General features: G+C 35.3%; 1 protein-coding gene across 1 annotated transcript in view; it reads right to left on the bottom strand.

The window, feature by feature from the left end:
• The window catches only part of SYCP2 (synaptonemal complex protein 2), a gene marked incomplete at both ends in the record, with an annotated part of 58,735 nt that overhangs the window by 30,258 nt on the left and 7,635 nt on the right, over positions 1–20,842 (bottom strand). Inside the window, 13 exons of the mRNA XM_080925588.1 lie at positions 918–1,054; positions 1,740–1,839; positions 2,736–2,861; positions 3,249–3,323; positions 4,326–4,474; positions 9,162–9,222; positions 9,935–10,030; positions 10,575–10,620; positions 12,936–12,988; positions 13,136–13,278; positions 13,963–13,997; positions 14,197–14,282; positions 14,788–14,873. Coding sequence (XP_080781714.1) covers positions 918–1,054; positions 1,740–1,839; positions 2,736–2,861; positions 3,249–3,323; positions 4,326–4,474; positions 9,162–9,222; positions 9,935–10,030; positions 10,575–10,620; positions 12,936–12,988; positions 13,136–13,278; positions 13,963–13,997; positions 14,197–14,282; positions 14,788–14,873 — 1,193 coding nt within the window. The remainder of the gene's footprint in view (positions 1–917; positions 1,055–1,739; positions 1,840–2,735; positions 2,862–3,248; positions 3,324–4,325; positions 4,475–9,161; positions 9,223–9,934; positions 10,031–10,574; positions 10,621–12,935; positions 12,989–13,135; positions 13,279–13,962; positions 13,998–14,196; positions 14,283–14,787; positions 14,874–20,842) is intronic.

Genomic DNA, 20,842 nt, shown 5'->3' on the forward strand with positions numbered 1-20,842 from the left:
CTCTTTCAGAGGTCTTGAATTCAACTTCTAGCAACATGGTGGCTCACAATCATCTGTAATGTGATCTGATACCCTCTTTTGTCATGCAGATAGAGCACTCATATACATAAAATAAATAAATCTAAAACAAAAAAACATAAGAAAATAACTTTCCCTGCAAACAAGGAGGCAGATGATTCTACAAATTTTCTATTTTATCTTGGAGCCAGTACACTTAAAGTTATGATTTCTAGAATCTCCACAAACATGTCTCCTGCTGCTGTTGATTTCATACACTATTCTCTTTTGAAAATGTTAAGAGCTGAAATTTACAAAATGTTAAATAATTTTTAAAAAAATTTAACCATTTCCCTGGTAAGTTTTTTCCTGAATCAATCTTTTCATAGCCACAGATTCATCCTACAGATTAAAACATGAACCTGCCATCACTATCAGCAAACTCTAGTGCAGATATTTTACCTCAGCTGTCCTCTCTGAGCTACTAGTCATTGTGCAATTCTCAGGACTATGTCACAGAATAAGAACAATAGTGACTTTAGGAAACAAGCTCTGACTACATTTTGCAATCTATTCAACTCATGCCATGTATATCTCTGGGCACACTGAGTCAGCTTCCATCTTTGGGAGTAGGCTGCAGCCTCTTCAGTGCGCTCTCAGCAGATACAGGTTTGTACAACAGAGAGTGACAGAAAGTCCCTTTCTCCTAGCCATGTGTAAATTTCAGGAACAGTGAAGTAACTACTTCTAATGTAAGCACAATGGGTCATGTGCCAGCAGAACCTTTACAAGGATAACTGGTATTTAGAAAAACATATAGTTTTCTAAATAAATAGAGATTGTATTTGGAAAAGAAAGCAATTCGGTACAGATTTCAAAAATAACTTGTTAAATTTTATTTTAACATGAAGTATCCTTACGTTGGCTTTATTATTCCATGTATTTCTTCCATCGGATTGTCTAGATCTGAGTGACACAGCATAATCCATTCCACTTTCTGATGTTTTAGAAACAGCTTTCTCAGCAGAATTTATTGCCCTACTTCTTCGTGGTGTTGCTAAAAGAACAAAGACAACAGCTGTTTTCCCTGTTGTTACAGAGGTACTTTCAGATGAGGAAGGTGAGAGATGGAGGTTCTCAGGATACTTCCTAGGTTTCTGGCTTAAGTAGACACTACGCCATTTAACAAGAGGAGAAAAAATTACTAGGAAGGATTCAAAGAATTATTCAAATTGGACACTACTAATTTGAGAAATCTGCCATGCCCAAGGCTGTCACCCAGTGGGAAACTGGGATTTTTGGACTGTAAGGTCATTATTAAGCAACTAGTACTAGAATGTAACAGGTATTAAGCCACTATTTCACATCATTATTTGTTGAATGAATGATTTTTATGTAATCTTTAAACAAACTAATGGGGTATTTTGGTTCCATGGGTTGGAAAATAAATTAATTCTGTATTTTCCCAGGGAATAATGTGCGTCAAGTATAAATCTGGCATTAAAGAACTAAATCAAAGAAACATTAAAAACTCCAACACTATTTCTAATCACTACGTTATGATGCCTCCTGCTTAAATTACTAACCCAGAATATTTTAAAAATTGTTTTAAGTCAATACCTTTTCTAGTTAGAAGATACTGTGATTCATAGTTTATCAATTTTATATCTAGAACTTCCCTGAATTAAAATTTCCACCCTTAAAATACTTGCTGAAATCTTGAAAGACAATATAACACTTACATGTGTTGATTAAGAGTATTGGACTTCGCACCGTGTATCTGTCTGTATCAGGAACAATCATTGATGCTTCAGACATTTTCTTTCTACTAGGTGTAGTGATCTTAAACCACAAAAAACAGTCACAATAAACACACATTCTATTTAAACATTAAATAACCTACAATGTTATTCATAATGTTCTGCCTTGACTACATGAAAAAGGTTAAGTATTTTTAAATAAATATAATATCCCTCATATCTCTATGTTTTAGGCTAATTAGATGGTGTAATCTTCATAGCTGGTAATGAACAAATAGACAAAATCACTGTTTTAAAATATTTATAGATCATCATGGGTATTACAATATAGGATTTTTATATACTAGCTGAAAACATTTTATAAATATTTAATAATAAATGATTTGTGGTTTTCAGTATTTCAGGAAGATGATGTTTACATGTACATGTATTTAAAACTATTTTGAATGCTTTCGACATGCTAAGCACCCTTTAATATTTCCCTCATAAATTAATTATAGGAATTCAGTGCCAATGATTCTACTAAAAAGATTAAATTACCCCACACCACTTAGAGTGATTCCTAAAAGTAACAGAAATTGGTAAGTAGAACCAGGGAATACAGGGACACAAGTTTCAGAGAGTGCCACATACATAAGGTGCTTCAGTGTACAAAGAAGAAAGAAACCTAAAAACAGAAGACATTTTAAAGCTTGCATTTTGTGTTAGAACCAAAACAATGATAGGAAAAAAAGCATAAATGGAAAAAGTAGGTACTCTATGTATCTTCAATTTAGGATTTACAAATAAGTGTGCAGCATAATAAATATGACCTGTTAAAATCCTTGCTTCTTTTTGAATATGTAAAAGATGGGACAGAAATCAAAATGCTACATTGGTCAAGGTAATACTATATACATTCTAGATGCTTTAGCTGTTGCCTTCTGTAGTGATTGATCTGTGGTTGTTTAATAATAAATCGTTAGATGTCATATTTACCTCATCCTGGCTGTTGCTGTCGTCTGGTTTTAGAGGGTTTATAAGTTTCTTTTGGAGGTTAGATTTCTCTTTTAGATGAATGACGTTTTCTTTGTCTGGAGATGGTTGACTTTCTGGTACTAGAATCTGTGAATTTATAATGGAGAAAATTCTACTTTGAAAAATAAAAAATCAGATGGGTTTTTAAAAAAATCACTATTTTTGAAGGCTTCTGTTACTCTTATATTCACACTATCTTTCCTTACTAGGCATTTTCTTAGTTTCACCAAATAACCTAATAAAACAGCCATGTTTGCAAGCAAATTTCACCACTCACAGTTCTCATTTTTAAAATTACTCAAATTGTAGTTTTCAATAATCTTTTACTTCTATAAAATTATCATTAACTGAAATATTTTATTACAGAACCATTTATATACAGACCATCTGTTTTCACACAATTACCCTCTAAAACTGGCTTTTCTACTACAGCTATTTAGTGTTGAATAAAAATTGAATAAGTCAGAGACATACCTGTGATCCACTTGCATCAAAAAGTATATGAATAGATGTTTTGGCAACAGAAATACCTTGTTTTCTGGTAAATTCCTAAAATTCAATTAATTCAAAGTGATGCCATTTTATTTCTACTTAAGTGTATTTATTTTCTACCTATTCTTCCACAACTGCCAATTATCCCCAAATCATACATAACATGATACACATACATAACTGGTCTAAGTTAGGAACATTTCAGTTACTTAGTACCATCCATTCTCAAGTTTTCCATTTTGCTTTCTATACAAGGGTTCCTTATGAATATATTATATTTTTGAATATTTTTTGAGACAGGCTCTTGCTATGTAGTTGGGTCAGCCTTAAACTCAGAGATCCACTTGCCTCTGCCTTCTGAATTTTGGTATTAAAGGTGCATACCACCAACCCTGGTCTGATAGAAATCTTTTATATTATCCAAATTAAAAGATTATTGCTCAAAAATGTTCCCTAAATGTCCCCTTATGTTCTCAGTTAAACAGTTCTTGATTTGTACAGACTTTAATACCCTTTCTCCATAGGCATTTTCAAGTCTCATCTCCATAATCATGCTTTGCACTATAATCTTTCTTGAATAATCTCTAGTTTATGTAATTTTTCCATAGGTCAACTGTTTACTTCTATCATTTCTGTAATTCTCAAAATGTTTAATATTTTGAAGATGTTTTATTTCAGTATTTAAATACATGACAGTAACTCATCAAATGGTCTAAGCAGCTACTGTCAAGACAATCCTGCTGTCTGAGGTTTTATTTTAAAAAGGCATCTCAAACAATCAGACTAACTGCGCTAACAGGTATCCGTAGTACAGCCATAGTGCACATGAAGTGGCTGAGGACAACTTGTGAGGTCAGTTCTCACTTTCCAACAAAGGTGGATCCTAGGGGTCAAAGTCTGGTCTTCAGACTTGGTGGCAAAGTGCCTTACCCACTGGGCCATCTTGCCAGCCCCCTTCACAGTCTAATTTTAAAGAGCTAAAATCTATGCAATTAAGAGTCCCTAGGGTCCCACATACCATGATCATACTATTTTTTGAACAAGGTTTTAAAAGCTTACCTTATATTTATTTTCACCAAAAAGTTTGTTAGTCACATTGGTGATTTCTAATGATGCATCAAAATACAAAAGTAACTCTTTTCCTTCTTTTTTACTAATTTTTACTATGTTTTTCAAAGTTAAAGTCAGTAGCTTCTTTGATTCTCTCACTGTATATAGAAAACAAAATAATTTCCATGATACTAGTCTGTATACTATAAAATATCAAATTGAATCAAAATTCAAAAATTTAAAACTAGGTGTTTACTCTCATACCAATTATAAAAGCAAACCAGTCAACGTATATCTCAGTTTCAGTGTTCTCACCTATGCTACACAATAATGCCCTAACTACTGAGATTTCTACTTTTCAGGTTCTATTTCTTAAAATATCCCATGAACATGCCTGAAAAAAAAAACTGCTTTCTTAAGAATAAAAAAAATAACTTTAATTCATACTAACATTATTTCTAGATATACATATATACAAAGATCTCTATTAAATCAACATATTAACTATTAATAACATTTTAACTAAAAAATTTCAGGGTTTTATGAGGAAGAAGGATGCAGTTCTCAGTCTCAAACTTTTCAATCCAATAAAGACATACTCCAGTCCCAGTGTATGAACTGTAATCCATACAGAAATAAACCAATATTTAGTTTTTCTCATTAATCACCATGTCATGATGAACAGGAAGCAGAGTAAATACAAAATGCATGAAAAGTAGGAATACAAACAGGAGGGAAGGGGGAACTAGCCAAGAGTGGCTTTTAGGCCTGGTTACATTAGACCAGAGGATAGTGATGCTTGCTGCCAAAAGCCTGATGACCCTGAAACTCAGCACCAACATGGTAGAAAGAACCAACTCCCAAAAGTTGTCCTTTTGACTTCCATTAACACTGTGTCTCTCACATGTGCCCCCCACTACCCCCTGCTACAATTAAACATGCAACAGAATGTCAAAGGAGAGAATCTCCAGTTTTAAAACAAAGAATAGCTTCCTTACTGGGGTTAACCAAGTAGTCTTCATTATACACTGCTGGACAGAAAATAAAGGAAGCACTCTTTAGGATAAGATTATGAGAACAGTAGTGCTCTCTGTATGTTTGAAGCTCAGCTGAGAAAATTTAAAAAATAAATTGTAGTCACCAGTGTCAAATGTGGAGAAGTCAATGTAAAGGCACACACACACACACACACACACAGAGAGAGAGAGAGAGAGAGAGAGAGAGAGAGAGAGAGAGAGAGAGAGAGAGAGAGAGAGAGAGAGAGAGAAATCTTAATGAGAGGAGTTAAGTATCTTGACAGTAAAATCTTTAAAGATGTACAGCAGAATATAACAAGGAGAGAAATTAACGAGAAAAGAAAATGTAACTTTTCTTTCAAAACTGATTCAAAATTAGTAAAATAGTAAATGTAGACTTTAAAGGAACTTTATCTTCTTTATTTTATTATAATGGACTTTATTTTCTGGGTAGTATAAGGAGCTGGACAGAAAAGGCTACTGAGTACTCCTACTAAATTTTTCTTACCCGATTTCTCTGACTAGGGCTATGTGCACGTGCAGAAATATGTTGTACCTTCTAATTATATACATTTATTAAGCATCATTTAAATATTTTAATTATTAAAAGAGTTAACTCTCCAATTGCCTAACTGGCTTAAATATAAAATGCTTCCTGAAACAGGCCAGTCTCAAATGCAGTCATTCCCCACTTACAATGTCTGCTTGAGTTTGGACTGAATGCCTAGTGAGCTACATTTTTTTTACAAAGCACAACTGTAGGTGCCACAGCCTCTCAGATTAAGACAGAAATGCAAAAGGTTCATAGTCAAATAAACTAACATAACCACACCTTTGGGATAAATTTACCAATGCCCACACAGAGTCCTAAGTCCTCACTCTCTCTTTTTTCAGTGGAGAATTACTCAGAACTTCTATAAGTCTAACTACAATGCCAATCATAAAGTAACTTGACAGGAAATAAATACTAGTGCATCAGTGGCACTAAAGAAACTACTGACTTTAGAAAAAGGCCAAAGGCAATTCAGATAATTAAAAACAGACAATTTCAAGAAATAATTCTGTGAAATATACTAAATGATTTAAGACAAATTCTATGGTATGAATATGGTGGTTCACTGTCATCAGTAAAAGTCAAGTTGAAAATTCTTCATTCTGGCAATGCTGAATAATTAACAACAGATACCTGGCTCATAAACAGATTAATAATCAACTTCTATGGAGGTGCTAGAGATGGTTATTATAAAGTTGAGCTCGGGTTCCTCAAAATTACTTCCCATACAATCCCTTCTGCTTCTTACCATGAGGCCCTTTTGCCAGGGATTAAACAAGTACATTAGTAGTTTGATCACGAGACTCCCAGGATCCTCTACTCATACAGGAAAGAATTAGCCAGACTTAATTACACAGTCATAATCCTATTTTGGTAACTAAGCTAAAGTCATATCTTCATTGGTAAGAATCCTTTTAATTGATACAAAGTTAAAGTTATAATCTTTACAGTACTAAAGGTTGAATTGATACAGATTAAACATTGTATTTAGTTGGTTAAACAATCTAGTTGAGGGCTAGATGACAAGTGGTTCTGAGTCATTAAAAGTCACCTATTTAAAAAGGCAATTTCAATTTAAGATAGTCAAGAGTAGTCAAGGCTTAGCAGTTCAGAGATGTTTTGTGTAGGTAGATAATTTTCAAAAGTGTCAGAAGTCCACAGAATATACTTATAGACTTTCTTTAAATTGGAGTTCATTTGGCTAAAGACCTGTCTGCTCTTGACAGCGCCCATTCTTAGATTCTAAAAAGAAATTGAGCCTCAATGGAGTTGCTTCAGTTGTGACGAGACAGACACTTGGTCAAAATTATCAGCCCTTCAAATTTCTGCATTAAAAGGTCTGTCAGATACGAGCCTGAACCAGAAGGCTGATGTCTGATGCTCCAACGTTTTGAGAGAGGTGGGACTGGCCTAGTGATCAGCAGCAGCCTCGATATATTGGATAGTTTTGGAAGCTGTGTTTTGTGCTTCTCATTATTAGGTAATATTAGTCATTCTGAGATTTTTGACGTTGTTGAGACTGGTAGCCTCTTAGCTGGACCAGTTGTTTGGCATTAAGAAAGTTAATATAGATCTCAAAAGGTGATTTTCAGATGACATACAATCTAAAACCGAGATATGTCAGATATAAAATTATAGTCTTTCAAGATAGATAAAACAGTGCTTTATTTACTAGACAAAATTGATAGGCTAGATGTTAAGGCTGTCTTATACTTTATAAATTGTAAACTGTAACAGTTATATTCATCTTATAGTTGAAAACAAAACTTTTTTAACTAGACAATAGGGAGGAAATGTACGCTGTCCAGAAGCTGTTAGTATTTTAATGTTAATTCCACTTCCCAAGGTTGGACTGGCTAGTCACTCCAACTGAACCTTCCCATTTTAATTAGTAAAATAAAGGAAAGCCAGTAACTAGGCTGGGCAAGGGAGGTAGGAGGGAGAGGAGGTCAGATGATGTAAGAAGATAGTGGCAATATGGAGCAACCCAAGGACCAGCTAGATTCAGGTGACATTTATTGGTATTAAAAAGCTATGAACATTAAGGATTTCATAAGTCTAGCATCTTATATGACAGGCAGTTTGTATCTTCGTCTATTTAATGTAATCTTGTTATGTAAAGGGTTTGTGGATTGAGAGTTGAACATATAAACCTGTATGAAAAGCTATCGGGCTGTAGAGCTGTGTTTGTGTGGGATTTTGGGGTACAGAGATACCCCGGGACAGAGGCAGAAAACAGGTGGTAAAAAATCGCCAAGGGAAGGGAGTTGTGGGGACAAGTTGGGCTGTGTTGGCAGCTTGGACCGGGCACCAGAGGAGCGGGTGATTCCAAACTAAAACCAGGCCTGAGTAAGACCTCAGGGCTGGTAAGAGTTAAACCCGATCTATTTTTTAACATTTACTGCAACACCCTACTACCAACCAAAATCAACTTTCTCTGTTTACATATTAATTCAGCCACAGGTATTCTGTAATAGTAACAGGAAACAAACCAAGACAGTATAAGACTTAATGATGAGAAATATGAATTAATTTTTGCTATTCTCCTGATATCAGAAAAAATATTAAAATTTTAGTCTAATAATTTCTCTTAATAATGCAATGATATTGCTAGAGCAGTAAGACAAGAGAAGTTAGGACTCAACAAAATTGAAATTATTTCCTTCAGAAAGCTATTAGATTTTAGTCTCTTTGTGTGCAGGTAAATGCATGTGTGGGTATGTAGGCACACATGCACAGCATATCTGTAGAGACCAGACAACAATTCCCAGGGGTGGGTTTTATCTTTCCATCATGTAGGTCCCGGGGAATCAAATTCATTTGGTAGCAAGTACCTTTAGCCACTGAGCCATCTTGCTGGCACAGGAACTGAATCTCTTCACACACTGAGGTTAAAAACAAACTGGTGAAATTTGAGCCAATACTTTGGAAGTTTCTACAGTTGAATAGATCAGCATATTCATATTCATATATTAGTATGAGACAAGCACTGCACTCCCTAGTAATTGTCCCGAGAGAAGTAAAGCATATACAGATTATACATCAATATTTACAGCAGCAGCTAAAATTTTAACACTCCAAATGTCCAAAGGTTCCCTGCACTTAGATTAATTAAGATATAATCATTTGAAGGAATACTAACCTAACAGTAAAAAGTAATTATTGATACATGCCACATCAAGTAGCTAAATAAATTTGAAATAACATAACCAGAAAATTGTTACATAGCATATGATTCTATTTATATAAATTCTAGGTAAGCTTCAGGTTTAGTACCTTCAATGTTGTACATCTGAACTTTTTCTTCAGGCACAGTGACAGCTTCCCATTGATGATCCTTAAATTTAGAGGGAAAAAGACTGAGTATATATTTTTTCCTGACTTAAAAGGTTAAGGGTCTCTTTACAACATCAGCAATCACAATATTATTAAGTGCTGATCAACTCTATCATAACCCAGAAGTGATTTCATAATTCAAGCCAGATGTACCAAATATGCCATTGTACCAAATAAGTGATAGCCAGGATGTAATGACTTCAATATCTTTCCTCAGTTTACAAACAGGTCAACAAAAAATATTCCATCTTGGGAGGTCTACAGATGACTAGGATACCATATAGAACTAAAACCCACTTCTACAATTCCCTCACATCTTCCTAGGAGGTTTCAAGCCTGAGTTAGTTTTCACCAAGTGTCTGAATGTCCAAGGGCCTCCCACAGGCTAAGCACGGTACCACTGAGCAGCCTTCATGCTGTCTCTTCTACTGTTGATTCATTTTGTTCATGTGACCAAAAAGTTTTGTAAATATTCACTTCTGAATTTTAATGCTAAAATTAGTATTAAAATTTAGCACTTATTTTGTTAACATAAAAATCAAATGGGTTTCATTTTAATTAGCATGATAGCTTAAACAATCTTAAAATAAAAGCTAATGTTAAAATCTATCAAAAGAATAGTTTAAAAAGTATATAAACATGTATTCTGAAAGTAAAATAAATGATGTCCCTTACATGTGTGTATACAGTGACATAAAAGGGTAAGAGCTTACGTCATCATCTCCAGCAATGTAGAATGACAGAGTGTGGCTCCCAAGATTAAAATCAATCCAGAATTCCTCAAGTTTTTCATCTGATGGTATCTGCAGCTAACATAATGTATAAAACTAGTATATACAATGTTTATAAAACACAAAAAATTACCAGGTTAGTTATAACTAAACTATTATTTGAGTTTAATTCTAGAAATCAGCAACACATATAAAATAGAACATTCCCTGAATGTTTTCAAGAGATAAAGTGTAAGTAGATGAAGACAGCCAAAATGTTGCACATTTAGATAGTTTAGAACAAGGAAATGCTACTTGTTTACATAGAAATTAGATCCAGAAATCAAAAACCATTTTAAGAATTAACAGAGGCTGAAAATAGTCTGAATATACTCATGAATGATCATCCCCAATAATGTCTTTAAGGATCGGGGAAAGATAAAGAACAACAGCCTTGTTCTCCCTCTCTGCTAAGATGAGCTAGTCCATCTTTCCTGCTGTCATTGTAAGGACAGGAGCAGTTAGCTGTACCATCATCTAAGTTTAGTACTTTAATATTTTAAAACATTATGTAGTCCATAATCTATTTAACTTCTATATAAAATTATCCAATAATTGAAGTTTGTATAAATTCAAAACTTACCTCATATTTACCAAGAAATGCTGACAAGCAAGGAAATGTAAAGACCCTAAAACACAAAACAATTTAGGAAAAAATAAATCAGCTTTCCAAGAATTAACTTGTTCAAGTTATATCTACAAAACAATATCTAGAATCAGGGGGAAGTTGATTCTTATAAAATTTTTAAAAATAATATCTTTAATTCTATTTTTGATATGGGGTATGATTCTTGTCCAAGTTGGCCTCAAATATGATGCTCCTACTCTAACCTTGCAAGTAACTGAAGTAATAGGTGGCAAGCACCAAGCCAGGCCATACCATTACTATTTTAAACACTTTATTGGAAATCTGTTTAGGTAAAGAAAAGCATTACCTAAATATCATTTCAAATATGAACAACTGTTCCTAATTACACTTACATATTCATACAATGAAAGTTGCCACAAGACTTGATTGTGTAAAAAGGTAGGGAGGTTGTTGATAGAAAAAAATGGCTAAATTTTTAGAAAATGTTTGTGGTAAGATACTACTTAAAGTACTTTAGTCAGTCTCTTTAACAAACATAAGTAAAAAAAAAACATAAGTAATAAGTATTATTAGTATTCCTATCACACAGCTAAGGAAACTGAAGATATTAAGATTTCACAAGGGGGAAGGGGGGAGGGAGGGAGGGAGTTAGGGAGGTACCTGGAAGGGAAAGGGGATGGGGTGGGGTGGATGATCTGGTATTGGGTAGGGGCAAGGATTGAAGTCTTGAGGGCCAGCAGAAAGAATGAAAACAGGCGACCCCAGGAGATAAAATGTTGGGAGGACTCTCCAGAATGTATCTGAGACCTGGGAGGTAAGAGACCCTCAGGACTCAAAGGGGGGGTGGGGTAGATATAATGCCCTACAGTAGGGAGAGGGAACTTGTAGAGCCCACCTCTAGCAGAAAGACAGGGAACCAAGTGATGAATGGAGTTGCTATCCCACAGTCAAAACTCTGACCCATAATTGTTCCTATCTGAAAAAAACTGCAAGAATTGAAATGGAGAAGAGCCTGAGGAAAAGAAGGTCCAGGGAAAGGCCCAAAAGGGATCCAGCTCAAGAGGACTGACTCTATGGAGCACTCACCAAGAGGGACCTACCATGACTGCCCTCTGAAAGACCCAGCAAGCAGCTGAAAGAGTCAGATGCAGATATTTACACCCAACCAATCAACAGAAGCTGCCGACCCTGTGGTTGAATTAGGGCAAAGCTGGAGGAAGGCGACCCAGTAAGAGAATCAGCTGTCTCAATTAACCTGGATCCCTGTGATCTCTCAGATACTGGATCACCAACCAGGCAGCACACACCAGCTGATAAGAGCACATATACAGCAGGGGACTCTCGGGTCTGGGTTCAGTCAGAGAAGACGCACTTAACCCTCAAGAGACCGGGAGGCCTTGGAGAGTTTAGAGGTATGGTGGGGTGGGTAGGGTGGGGACATCCTCATGGAGATGGGGGAGGTATGGGATGTGGAACAGTAGAAGGGTGGACCTGGAGGGAAATAAAATCTTGAGTGTAAAAAGAAAAGAAAAGAAAGAGAAAAATAGATTAAATAACTCACAGAATAGAATAGATGGGAATCTATGATTCAAATGCAGGCAATAAGACTCTTTGCATTTAGGCCTAGCCCTATCTTTTACTTCCTCAGCAAATAACTCAAACATAGTCTATCCAGAACATTCTCAGGGACCAGGTATTACAACACTCTGTTGCTTTGGGCTGGAGAGATGGCTTAGCAGTAAGAGAATTTGCTGTTCCTTTAGGACACCTGAATTCAATTTCCAGCACTCACATAGCTTCTTACAGCTGTTTAGCTTCAGTTCCAGGTTATACAATATTCTTTTCTGGTTGTTTCAGGATTGTATGCACATAAAGCACAGACATACATGGAGGCAAAAACACCCATACACATAAATATTAATGATGAAATTTATATTTTCTAGCATTTCATGCTTGTTTCTGATATTAAATAATAAAAAAATCTACTTATGTTATTTATACATTTCACTCCAATATATAGATGTATGGCCCGATTTTTAATCATTCCTTAAACATCAAATGATAATATACATGCAATTCTGAAACATGGTAAAACAAATTAGGACACTCAGTTATTAATATGAGCTAATAATAAATAAGACGAATTTTTCCTTCTAAGTACAAAGCTGAACAAAGCCATCAGGAGTATTTCAGGTTAAGATTGTACTAGTTTATACTGTATGTTACATAAATACTGTCTTAAAGAAATATCTACATATTTCACAGTGCAATAAAAAATTATAGTTATAAATGCTCATCACTAAGCTCAGCTCTCCTTCCTTACCAGCAAATAGCTGCATGCTGCATCAAGCTTACCTTCTTCTATCACCGAGCATGCCATTTACCAAGTTGAGAAAGATTCTGCAATCCTAGTTTTAAAAAACAAAAGAGGATCTGTACATTTATCTTTGTTTTTTAAAATAAAGTTGTTCAATTAAAACAAAACAACAAAGGGTTTTAAAAATATAAATTGTACAAAACTCTTTTCTAGACTTGTTTTTTTTCACACTACTTACTGTTTCAAATTCACAGTCTTTAATCTCCTTAAATGCATTAGCAATAAAGTCCATTGAAAACCATTCATATGCCAGTTCTTGTCTCCGTTTTTCTGTGGTCATTCTACACAAAGCTTCCACAATGCCTACCTGTAATTCATAATCTTAAAAAAAAATTAGTCAGTTTAGAGGTCAAGAGTCTAAGCTGATAAAATTCCATTTTGTAAGGCAAAAAAAAAAAAAAAAAAAAGGAAAAGAAAAAAAGTTTATTGTTTTAATTGTTCATTTTTTAAAAGTAAAAAAAAAAAAAACTTAAATCACCTAACACTTTACCATTTCTTTATAACTCTACATTGAAAAACAATTTATACAATATATAACATATTGTTATGTTTACAGTTAAATATTAAAGTCATACTTTATTTTATATATATCACTAAATCAAAATTTAATCATAGGAATGTAAAGAAAAATCAAGCTCTTTGTAGTAAATACATTGTTTTAAAATTGTCTATCAACTATAAAAATATTAGACACTATAATTTAAGTAATTAAAAAAATTTCAGCACAAGTATTTCCAGTGTAGTAGAGCATTAAGTTACCAATCCTAACTATCACTAGGTGGGCACACATACCTATCTAATTTTTATTATCATGACAAATTATTTGTTCCAAGACATCTCTTTATTTTTATTAATTAAAAATTCTTCTTTTAGTTTAGATAAACAGATTATAATTCTTTTGGTGTATTCTGGTAATGTAATATATGAAATCTAATAACTTTGTCAAAGATATATGTAACATTCATAAATATGAAATGATTTCAAATCTTGGAAAGGTATACTTACCTCCTACATCTAAAATCCTTTCTCCCATATTACTCCTGTAAATTAAAATAAAAAATTATGTACTAAACTAATATCAATGAAATAGAAAGCCCATTATGTTTTGGGAAAAACACAATTGGCTAGTATAACTGACTTTTGGAGAAAATATAAACACCATATTATATCAAAATTTGTGACTGCATGTTTCTTACAATTCTTAAACAGTTTATCAGAATAAGTTATTAAAATTATTACATGAGAGTTAATATTTCTTGATTAGAAAGTATTTTGTTGGCATCTTGAGGTATTCTGTCAAGCATCAAATTCATTTTCTTTAAAGCCTGAAAAAGAAAAAAAAGTAACTGTTTTCTAAGAAGCTTAGAGAAAAAGTTATCTGAATTTAAAGTTCTAAGTGGGGAATATAAGTCTGATGAAGGGAAGAACTAGTGTAAAATGTGCTTCAGCACAGGATGACTCCTTCACCCACTGTGAAAGAGCATCTAACTATTCTTAAGACTTGAGGGAACAAATAAGAGCTTACCTATCTTCTGTTCTTATGGTTATGCACATGCATGTACATAAACAAAACTACATGCTATATTGGCATCTACATGCTAGAAAACTCTTAGTATCTTGGCAGTATAGGTTCTTTCATTAGTGATACGCATACATAAATCCATTCAGTTTATAGATTTTAATGATTATTTAAGAATTACATTGTCAATCAATAAATTACTCAGACAACAGAAGTATACCCCCATGAAATTAATTTAAGAAACTTAGTCTAAGATAAATTATTTCATTTTATCATTTACTTTCTCATTGTTAGGCTGAAAAGAGAGTTACCTCCTGCTGAATGCAAAAATTCACTCTTGAATCAATAACCAGGGCGCAGATGTGAGGTATGAAACTTTCCAATACTTGATTTTTACCTGAATAAATTGTTAAATTATTGACATGTTAATTTTAAGTCAATTTAATATTCATTTATTATCTGAGGTGTTCATATAAACTAGCCTCCTTAACTTTTAGTCATACTTCAAACATTCTTTTATATAACAAATCAACATTTCTTACTCTCATGAATCTCTAAGTGACTTGAGGGTTTTGACTCTTAGTTAAAACCTCACCTTTTAGTTATTTGCTGTTGATACCTGCTAGGAAGCCATGTTTTTCCCAATGGAATGTTACTGGGTATTATCAAGCACTCCAGGGCTGGCTCCAAGCCCAGAAAAAGGTGCCCAACACAAAAAAATAGAGCCCATGTATTGCTTTACTTTGGAGCACTTTTTGTTTTGTATTATTAGTTTTCTTAAGGGAAGGAAGAAGGAAAGGAAAGAGACGAAAAGCATAAAGATGGGGTGGATCTGGGAGAAGTTGATGGAAGAAAAAACATGATCAAGATATGAGTGTATAAAAAATAAAGCCTATTTTAAAAATGGGTTACATATAATTAGAGAAAAATGGCATTTGATAACAGATTTGAAAAGTTTTAGCAAGGAAATACTTTTGCAGTAAATTACAACTTTTCAAAGTGACCATACTCAACTAAAATATATCAGATGAAAAGCTATAATTTACTTTACAGTAGAAAGGCTCAATGTATAATACTAGCACTCTTTAGATTTCTTTCCTGAGAATTTAGATTATTAATTGCAAAAACACAATCAACAAAAAGGTAATATTAACTGTTATTTAAATAATTAATTCACTTAACACATTTTGACTTTGAGAACAGTAAATAGCCATGTGTGTAAGTGATTCACAGCCTGTTAACAATCATAACAAGTCTCCAGGGAGAAGAAATAAAGTAACCTGCACCTGGTCACTTAGCAGAATATATGTGCTGTCTATAAATGAAAGATGATAAGCTGTATCATGCCCTGCATCCCTTTGCCACTGAGAATTTTTTCCATTAGCTCAAAAGCTAACAACTACAGCACACAAATCTAACTCTGCTTATTTTGTAATGCAGAATCAGCTCTCAACAGGTACTCTGTAGAAAAATATCTGTATCTATCCCATTTACTGAAGTAGTACCAGAGGTGAATTTCATTCATTATAATACTAATCTCTCAGCTATGTATATTTTTAAATCACAAATAGCACCTGAGAATTCCACTTGCCAACCACACAGCAGACAAATGTCCAAGCACTGGCAAACTTTACCATCTTTCATGCTCAAAGCAAAACTAAAAATTATTCTCAACAAGAGCTGTCCTCAACCTTGTTATCAACTTTTGTTAGAGTTGAAAATGTTGGTTAGTGAATTAAACTTCCAGTTATAAGACAGAACAGTACTTATGGCTCTAATGGCAATGAAATTGTTTTGATAGTTGGTGTTACTGAATGGCATTTACTAACACTGTTGTTAAGATCAGGTAGTGCCTACCATGTTGTACAACATATCCATTCTACCCTAAGAGATTGTTTTGCTACCAGTATTTGATTCCATTTTGAGGACAGGATGACTCTACACCTATTGGACACATAAACACCAGTGTCAGCCACAGGGTACAAACATAACTTATTCCCCAAAGCAGAAGGGTGATACTCTCTATAAGTTTATTCAAGTAAATTTGGATTGTAGATTATATGGGTGTATTAAAATTGTATCAGGAAAACCAGGCCTGAGAACTTAGTACACATAGCAGATTAGAGAGATAGAGAGGGAGAACACGCGTGCATGTGTGAAGGGATTGACAAGGAACTCCATCCTGGTTGCCTCAGGGGCCTGTTGTCTCTGTCCCCAAAGTTGACATGACCTAACTAAACTGTCATCTTGCCTGCCCACCTATTAATTCATCTGGACCTGGGTATTTTCTCTTGTCTCTATAAACTTTACCATACCTTGTTCCTGTAGTCTATGGCAGCAGCAAAATCCCCAGTAGCCCTCCAACCTGGGTCGATGACCTCATTCCTACAGAGACTCTGCATCCCTGTAAGTCTCCCAGACTTGATCTCTCAGGACTTTCTAAAACTTTTAAAATTTTGCTACAGTTATACCCATTTGAGTCATTATGTAACCTATACCCCTATAGGCGTGTGTGATAGGTACAATATTATCTCAGAATATAAGTATTAGTAATAAAGATTGGGAAAAAAGAGTCTGTATTTACCTTGGCTGAGGCTATCAAGAAAGCAGAATTACTTGCAAATTGCTGCCAATGAGTCTACTGTACTGTGAATTTATTATTTAAGCAACTGTGACATTGTGATAGAAAGACAAACATACAAGATCACAACCACCACACTGATTTACACATTACCCATACTACCAAAAGTTAAAATGAGAAGCAAATCTGCTGACATCAGGCTATGTCCTTCTAAGTTACTCCACATTATACAGAGGTTTTTCAGGCTTGATTTTATAAGCAGTTTTAATCTCAATTTTGAGGACATGTGATGATTGACTGCTTAGGTGGATTTATGAATGGCACCATCTGTCCAGCACCATACCCTAGTGTGTAACCCATACATGACATATTCCTCAGAATTATAAAGAAGCTAACTCTACACCGTTTTCAAGGTGAATCAAGATTGCATAGGCACATGGGTGTATTCAAGTTATATTAGAGAAAGCAGACACAAGAAAATCAGCCAGCCAGACGAAGGAAGGTGAATAAAACTACCTCATCTGGCTTCCAGAAAGTGAGATAAACTTAGTACTACTAGAGCAATGGCCTCCACAACTGAACCTGATACCTGGCATATGGGTCAAGTACCAACAGAGAACTCTTAGCTATCCTTGGGACATTAGCTCAGCATCCCGCTGCTGGGATAGCCTGTTGGACTGCTGTCTGTCAATCTACTTGCTCATCCAACTAGGACCTGAGCCCCAGTGATTCTCCTCTAAACCCTGTCCTGGTCTTGTCTCTGTCAATTGTCCATATCTTTGTTCTCAATCCCAATTCTCCCATCTCAGTTTTTAAGTCTTTCCTGGTGGTGGTTTGGGTTATTTTATCAACACAGATTCTATTACATTTCTACGAGCCCAGTTCTAAGACCTCTTGAATTCTGCTGTATTCAGTCTGTAAAACACATATACCCAGATAAAAGATTATTTATTGTTAGGTGATATGATAGTAAATAATAATTAAGATGGGAATAAAAGAACTGCATTCCACATTACCATTACCACAATAAGTAAATTGATTATCTGGCAAACCACTGCCACTGTAGTCATTGTACTTTCATGAACTTATGGTTATTCAAATCTGACACTTTGGAAAAACATTACATGTTTGTCTGTTTCTGACATAGTAAGTTCATGAAACAACTGTCAGGCATTTTGTACATATGCCTCTAATCCCAGCACTTAGTAGGTAGCAGCAATAGGATCAGGAATTCAAGGCCTCTCAGCTTCATACTAAGGAGTGGCCTGGGCTATGTGAGATCCTATCTCAAAGGAGAAAAAGAAATGAAAATCTCCATTCCTCCACAAATATGCAGAAGGCATTATGGTTTTTCCCAAGCTTCAGTTAGAGCTCCTCCTGTAATATTTTTGGGCATTGATTTTGATAAAAAGGAAACTGCTACATTAAAAGTCATTTTTGGCTTCCACCTAGACCAGCAGGTAACCTGGGGTACAGACCTAGTGAGGTTATGCAGTGAGTACCCAGAGCACATAGAGGGCTTGGCAGTGGTGCTTGTGGCAAAGGTTCCTTTCCGGCCCACAGTAAGGGAGTATCCGGATCCGCCCGCCCAGAAAGGCTTTGCTGGCAGACCTGACTCCAAGGAGCTCTTTCACTTAGACCAGCAGATAACCTGGGGTACAGACCTAGTGAGGTGGTGCAGTGAGTATTCAGAGCACAGAGAGTGCTTGGAAGCAGTGCCAGGGACTATGTCAGAGAGAATCATAATCTGCCTTTGGAAGACAGTTCTGGAATATCAGCTCCATGGGTGCTTTTACACCTGGACCAGAGGTGAACCTGACACAAAGGCCCAGGGAGGGTACACTGTGAGTTCTCAGTGAGCAGAGAGTGCTGTACTTGCTGGAAAAGAGTCCATTTTGGCCTGGAGAAAGAGCCAGATCCCCACCACTAGTATTCAGAACCAGTGGGCAAAGGGCTGAGCTCCCAGAGCAGCCTCACAAGAGCTCCCCACCTGAGCCCACAAAGACAACTGAGTACCTGCCACCAGAACTCACTGCTCACTCACAAAAAGCCAAACACCCAGAAGCAATTTTCTTCCTAAGCCCATGGGCCTCAGATCCACAGGAGAGACAGGTGCCATTCACTGACAACAAGACCACATATAACCACAGACAACAAGATGGCAAGAGGAAAACAAAAGAACTTAAGCAATGGAAACCAAGACAACCTGGCAACATCAGAACCCAGCTCCCCCACCACAGCAAGCAGTGGATTGATTGCCAAACACTCCAGAAAAAGAAGACTCAGACCTGAAACCATACCTTAAGATGATGATGGAGATCTTCGAGAAGAGCATGAATAACTCCCTTAAGCAAGCATGGGAGGACAACCATAGACAAAAGAAGCTTTTAAAGAGGAAACACGAAAATCACTCAAAGAACTCAAAAAACTACAGGAAACACAACCAAAGAGATGAAGGAATTAAAAATGGAAACAGAAACAATAAAGAAAACACAAAAAGAGACAACCCTGGAGATAGAAAACCTAAAAAAGAAATCAGGAGTCACAGATGCAAGCATCTCCAACAGACTACAAGAGATGGAAGAGAGAATCTCAGGGGCTGAAGACAACATTAAAAACATAGACAAAACATTCAGCGAAGATGCAAAAACCAAAAAGCTCCTAACCATCCAGGAGATCCAGAACACAATGAGAAGACCCAACCTAAGGATAATAGGAATAGAAGACAAAGAATATCAACTAAGAGGCACAGTAAATATCTTCAACAAAATCGTAGAAGAAAACTTCCCTATCCTGACCATGAGCATAAAAGAAGCCTACAGAACTCCAAATAGATTGGAACAGAAAAGAAATTCTTCCCGACACATAATAGTCAAAATGCCAAGTGTTCAAAATAAAGAATACTAAAAGCAGTAAGGGGAAAAGGTCATGTAACATATAAAAAGTCAGACCAATTAGAATTACACCTGACTTCTCAACAGAGACTATGAATGCTAGAAGATCCTGGACAGACATCATACAGACCCTAAGAGAATACAAATGTCAGCCCAGGTTACTATACCCAGGAAAACTCTCAATAACTATAGAGGGAGAGACCAAGATATTCTAGGACAAAACTAAATTTACACAATATTTGAACACAAATACAGACCTACAAAGAATAATAGATGGAAAACCCAACACAAGGAGGGAAACTACATCCTAGAAAAAGCAAGAAAATAACTAAGCAAGAAAACCAAAAGAACAAAGACATACAGACATAATTCTACCTCTTTAAAAGCAAAATTAGCAGAAAACAGCAACCACTATTCCTTAATATCTGGTAACATAAATGGACTCAATTCCCTAATAAAGAGACATAGACTATCAGACTGGATACATAAACAGAATCCAGTATTTTGCTGCATACAGGAAACTCATCTCAGCGACAAATACAGACACTATCTCAGAGTAAAAGACTGGGAAAAAACCTTCCAAGCAAACAGCCCCAAGAAACAAGCTGGAGTGGCCATTCTAATATTGAATAAAGTAGATTTTTCAACCAAAAGTTATCAAAAAAGATAAGGATGGGCACTATTTACTCATTACAGGGAAAATTTATCAGGATGAATTCTAAATCCTTACCATATGCTCCAAATACAAGAGCACCCATATTCACAAAAGAAAACCTACTAAAGCTCAAAACATACATCGTGCCACACACAATAATAGTGGGAGACCTGAATACACCACTCTCATCAATGGACAGATCATAGAAGCAGAAACTGAACAAGGACACAGTGAAA

This window comes from Micromys minutus (assembly GCF_963924665.1).
Source record: "Micromys minutus genome assembly, chromosome: 11".
Taxonomy (NCBI): Eukaryota; Metazoa; Chordata; class Mammalia; order Rodentia; family Muridae; genus Micromys; species Micromys minutus.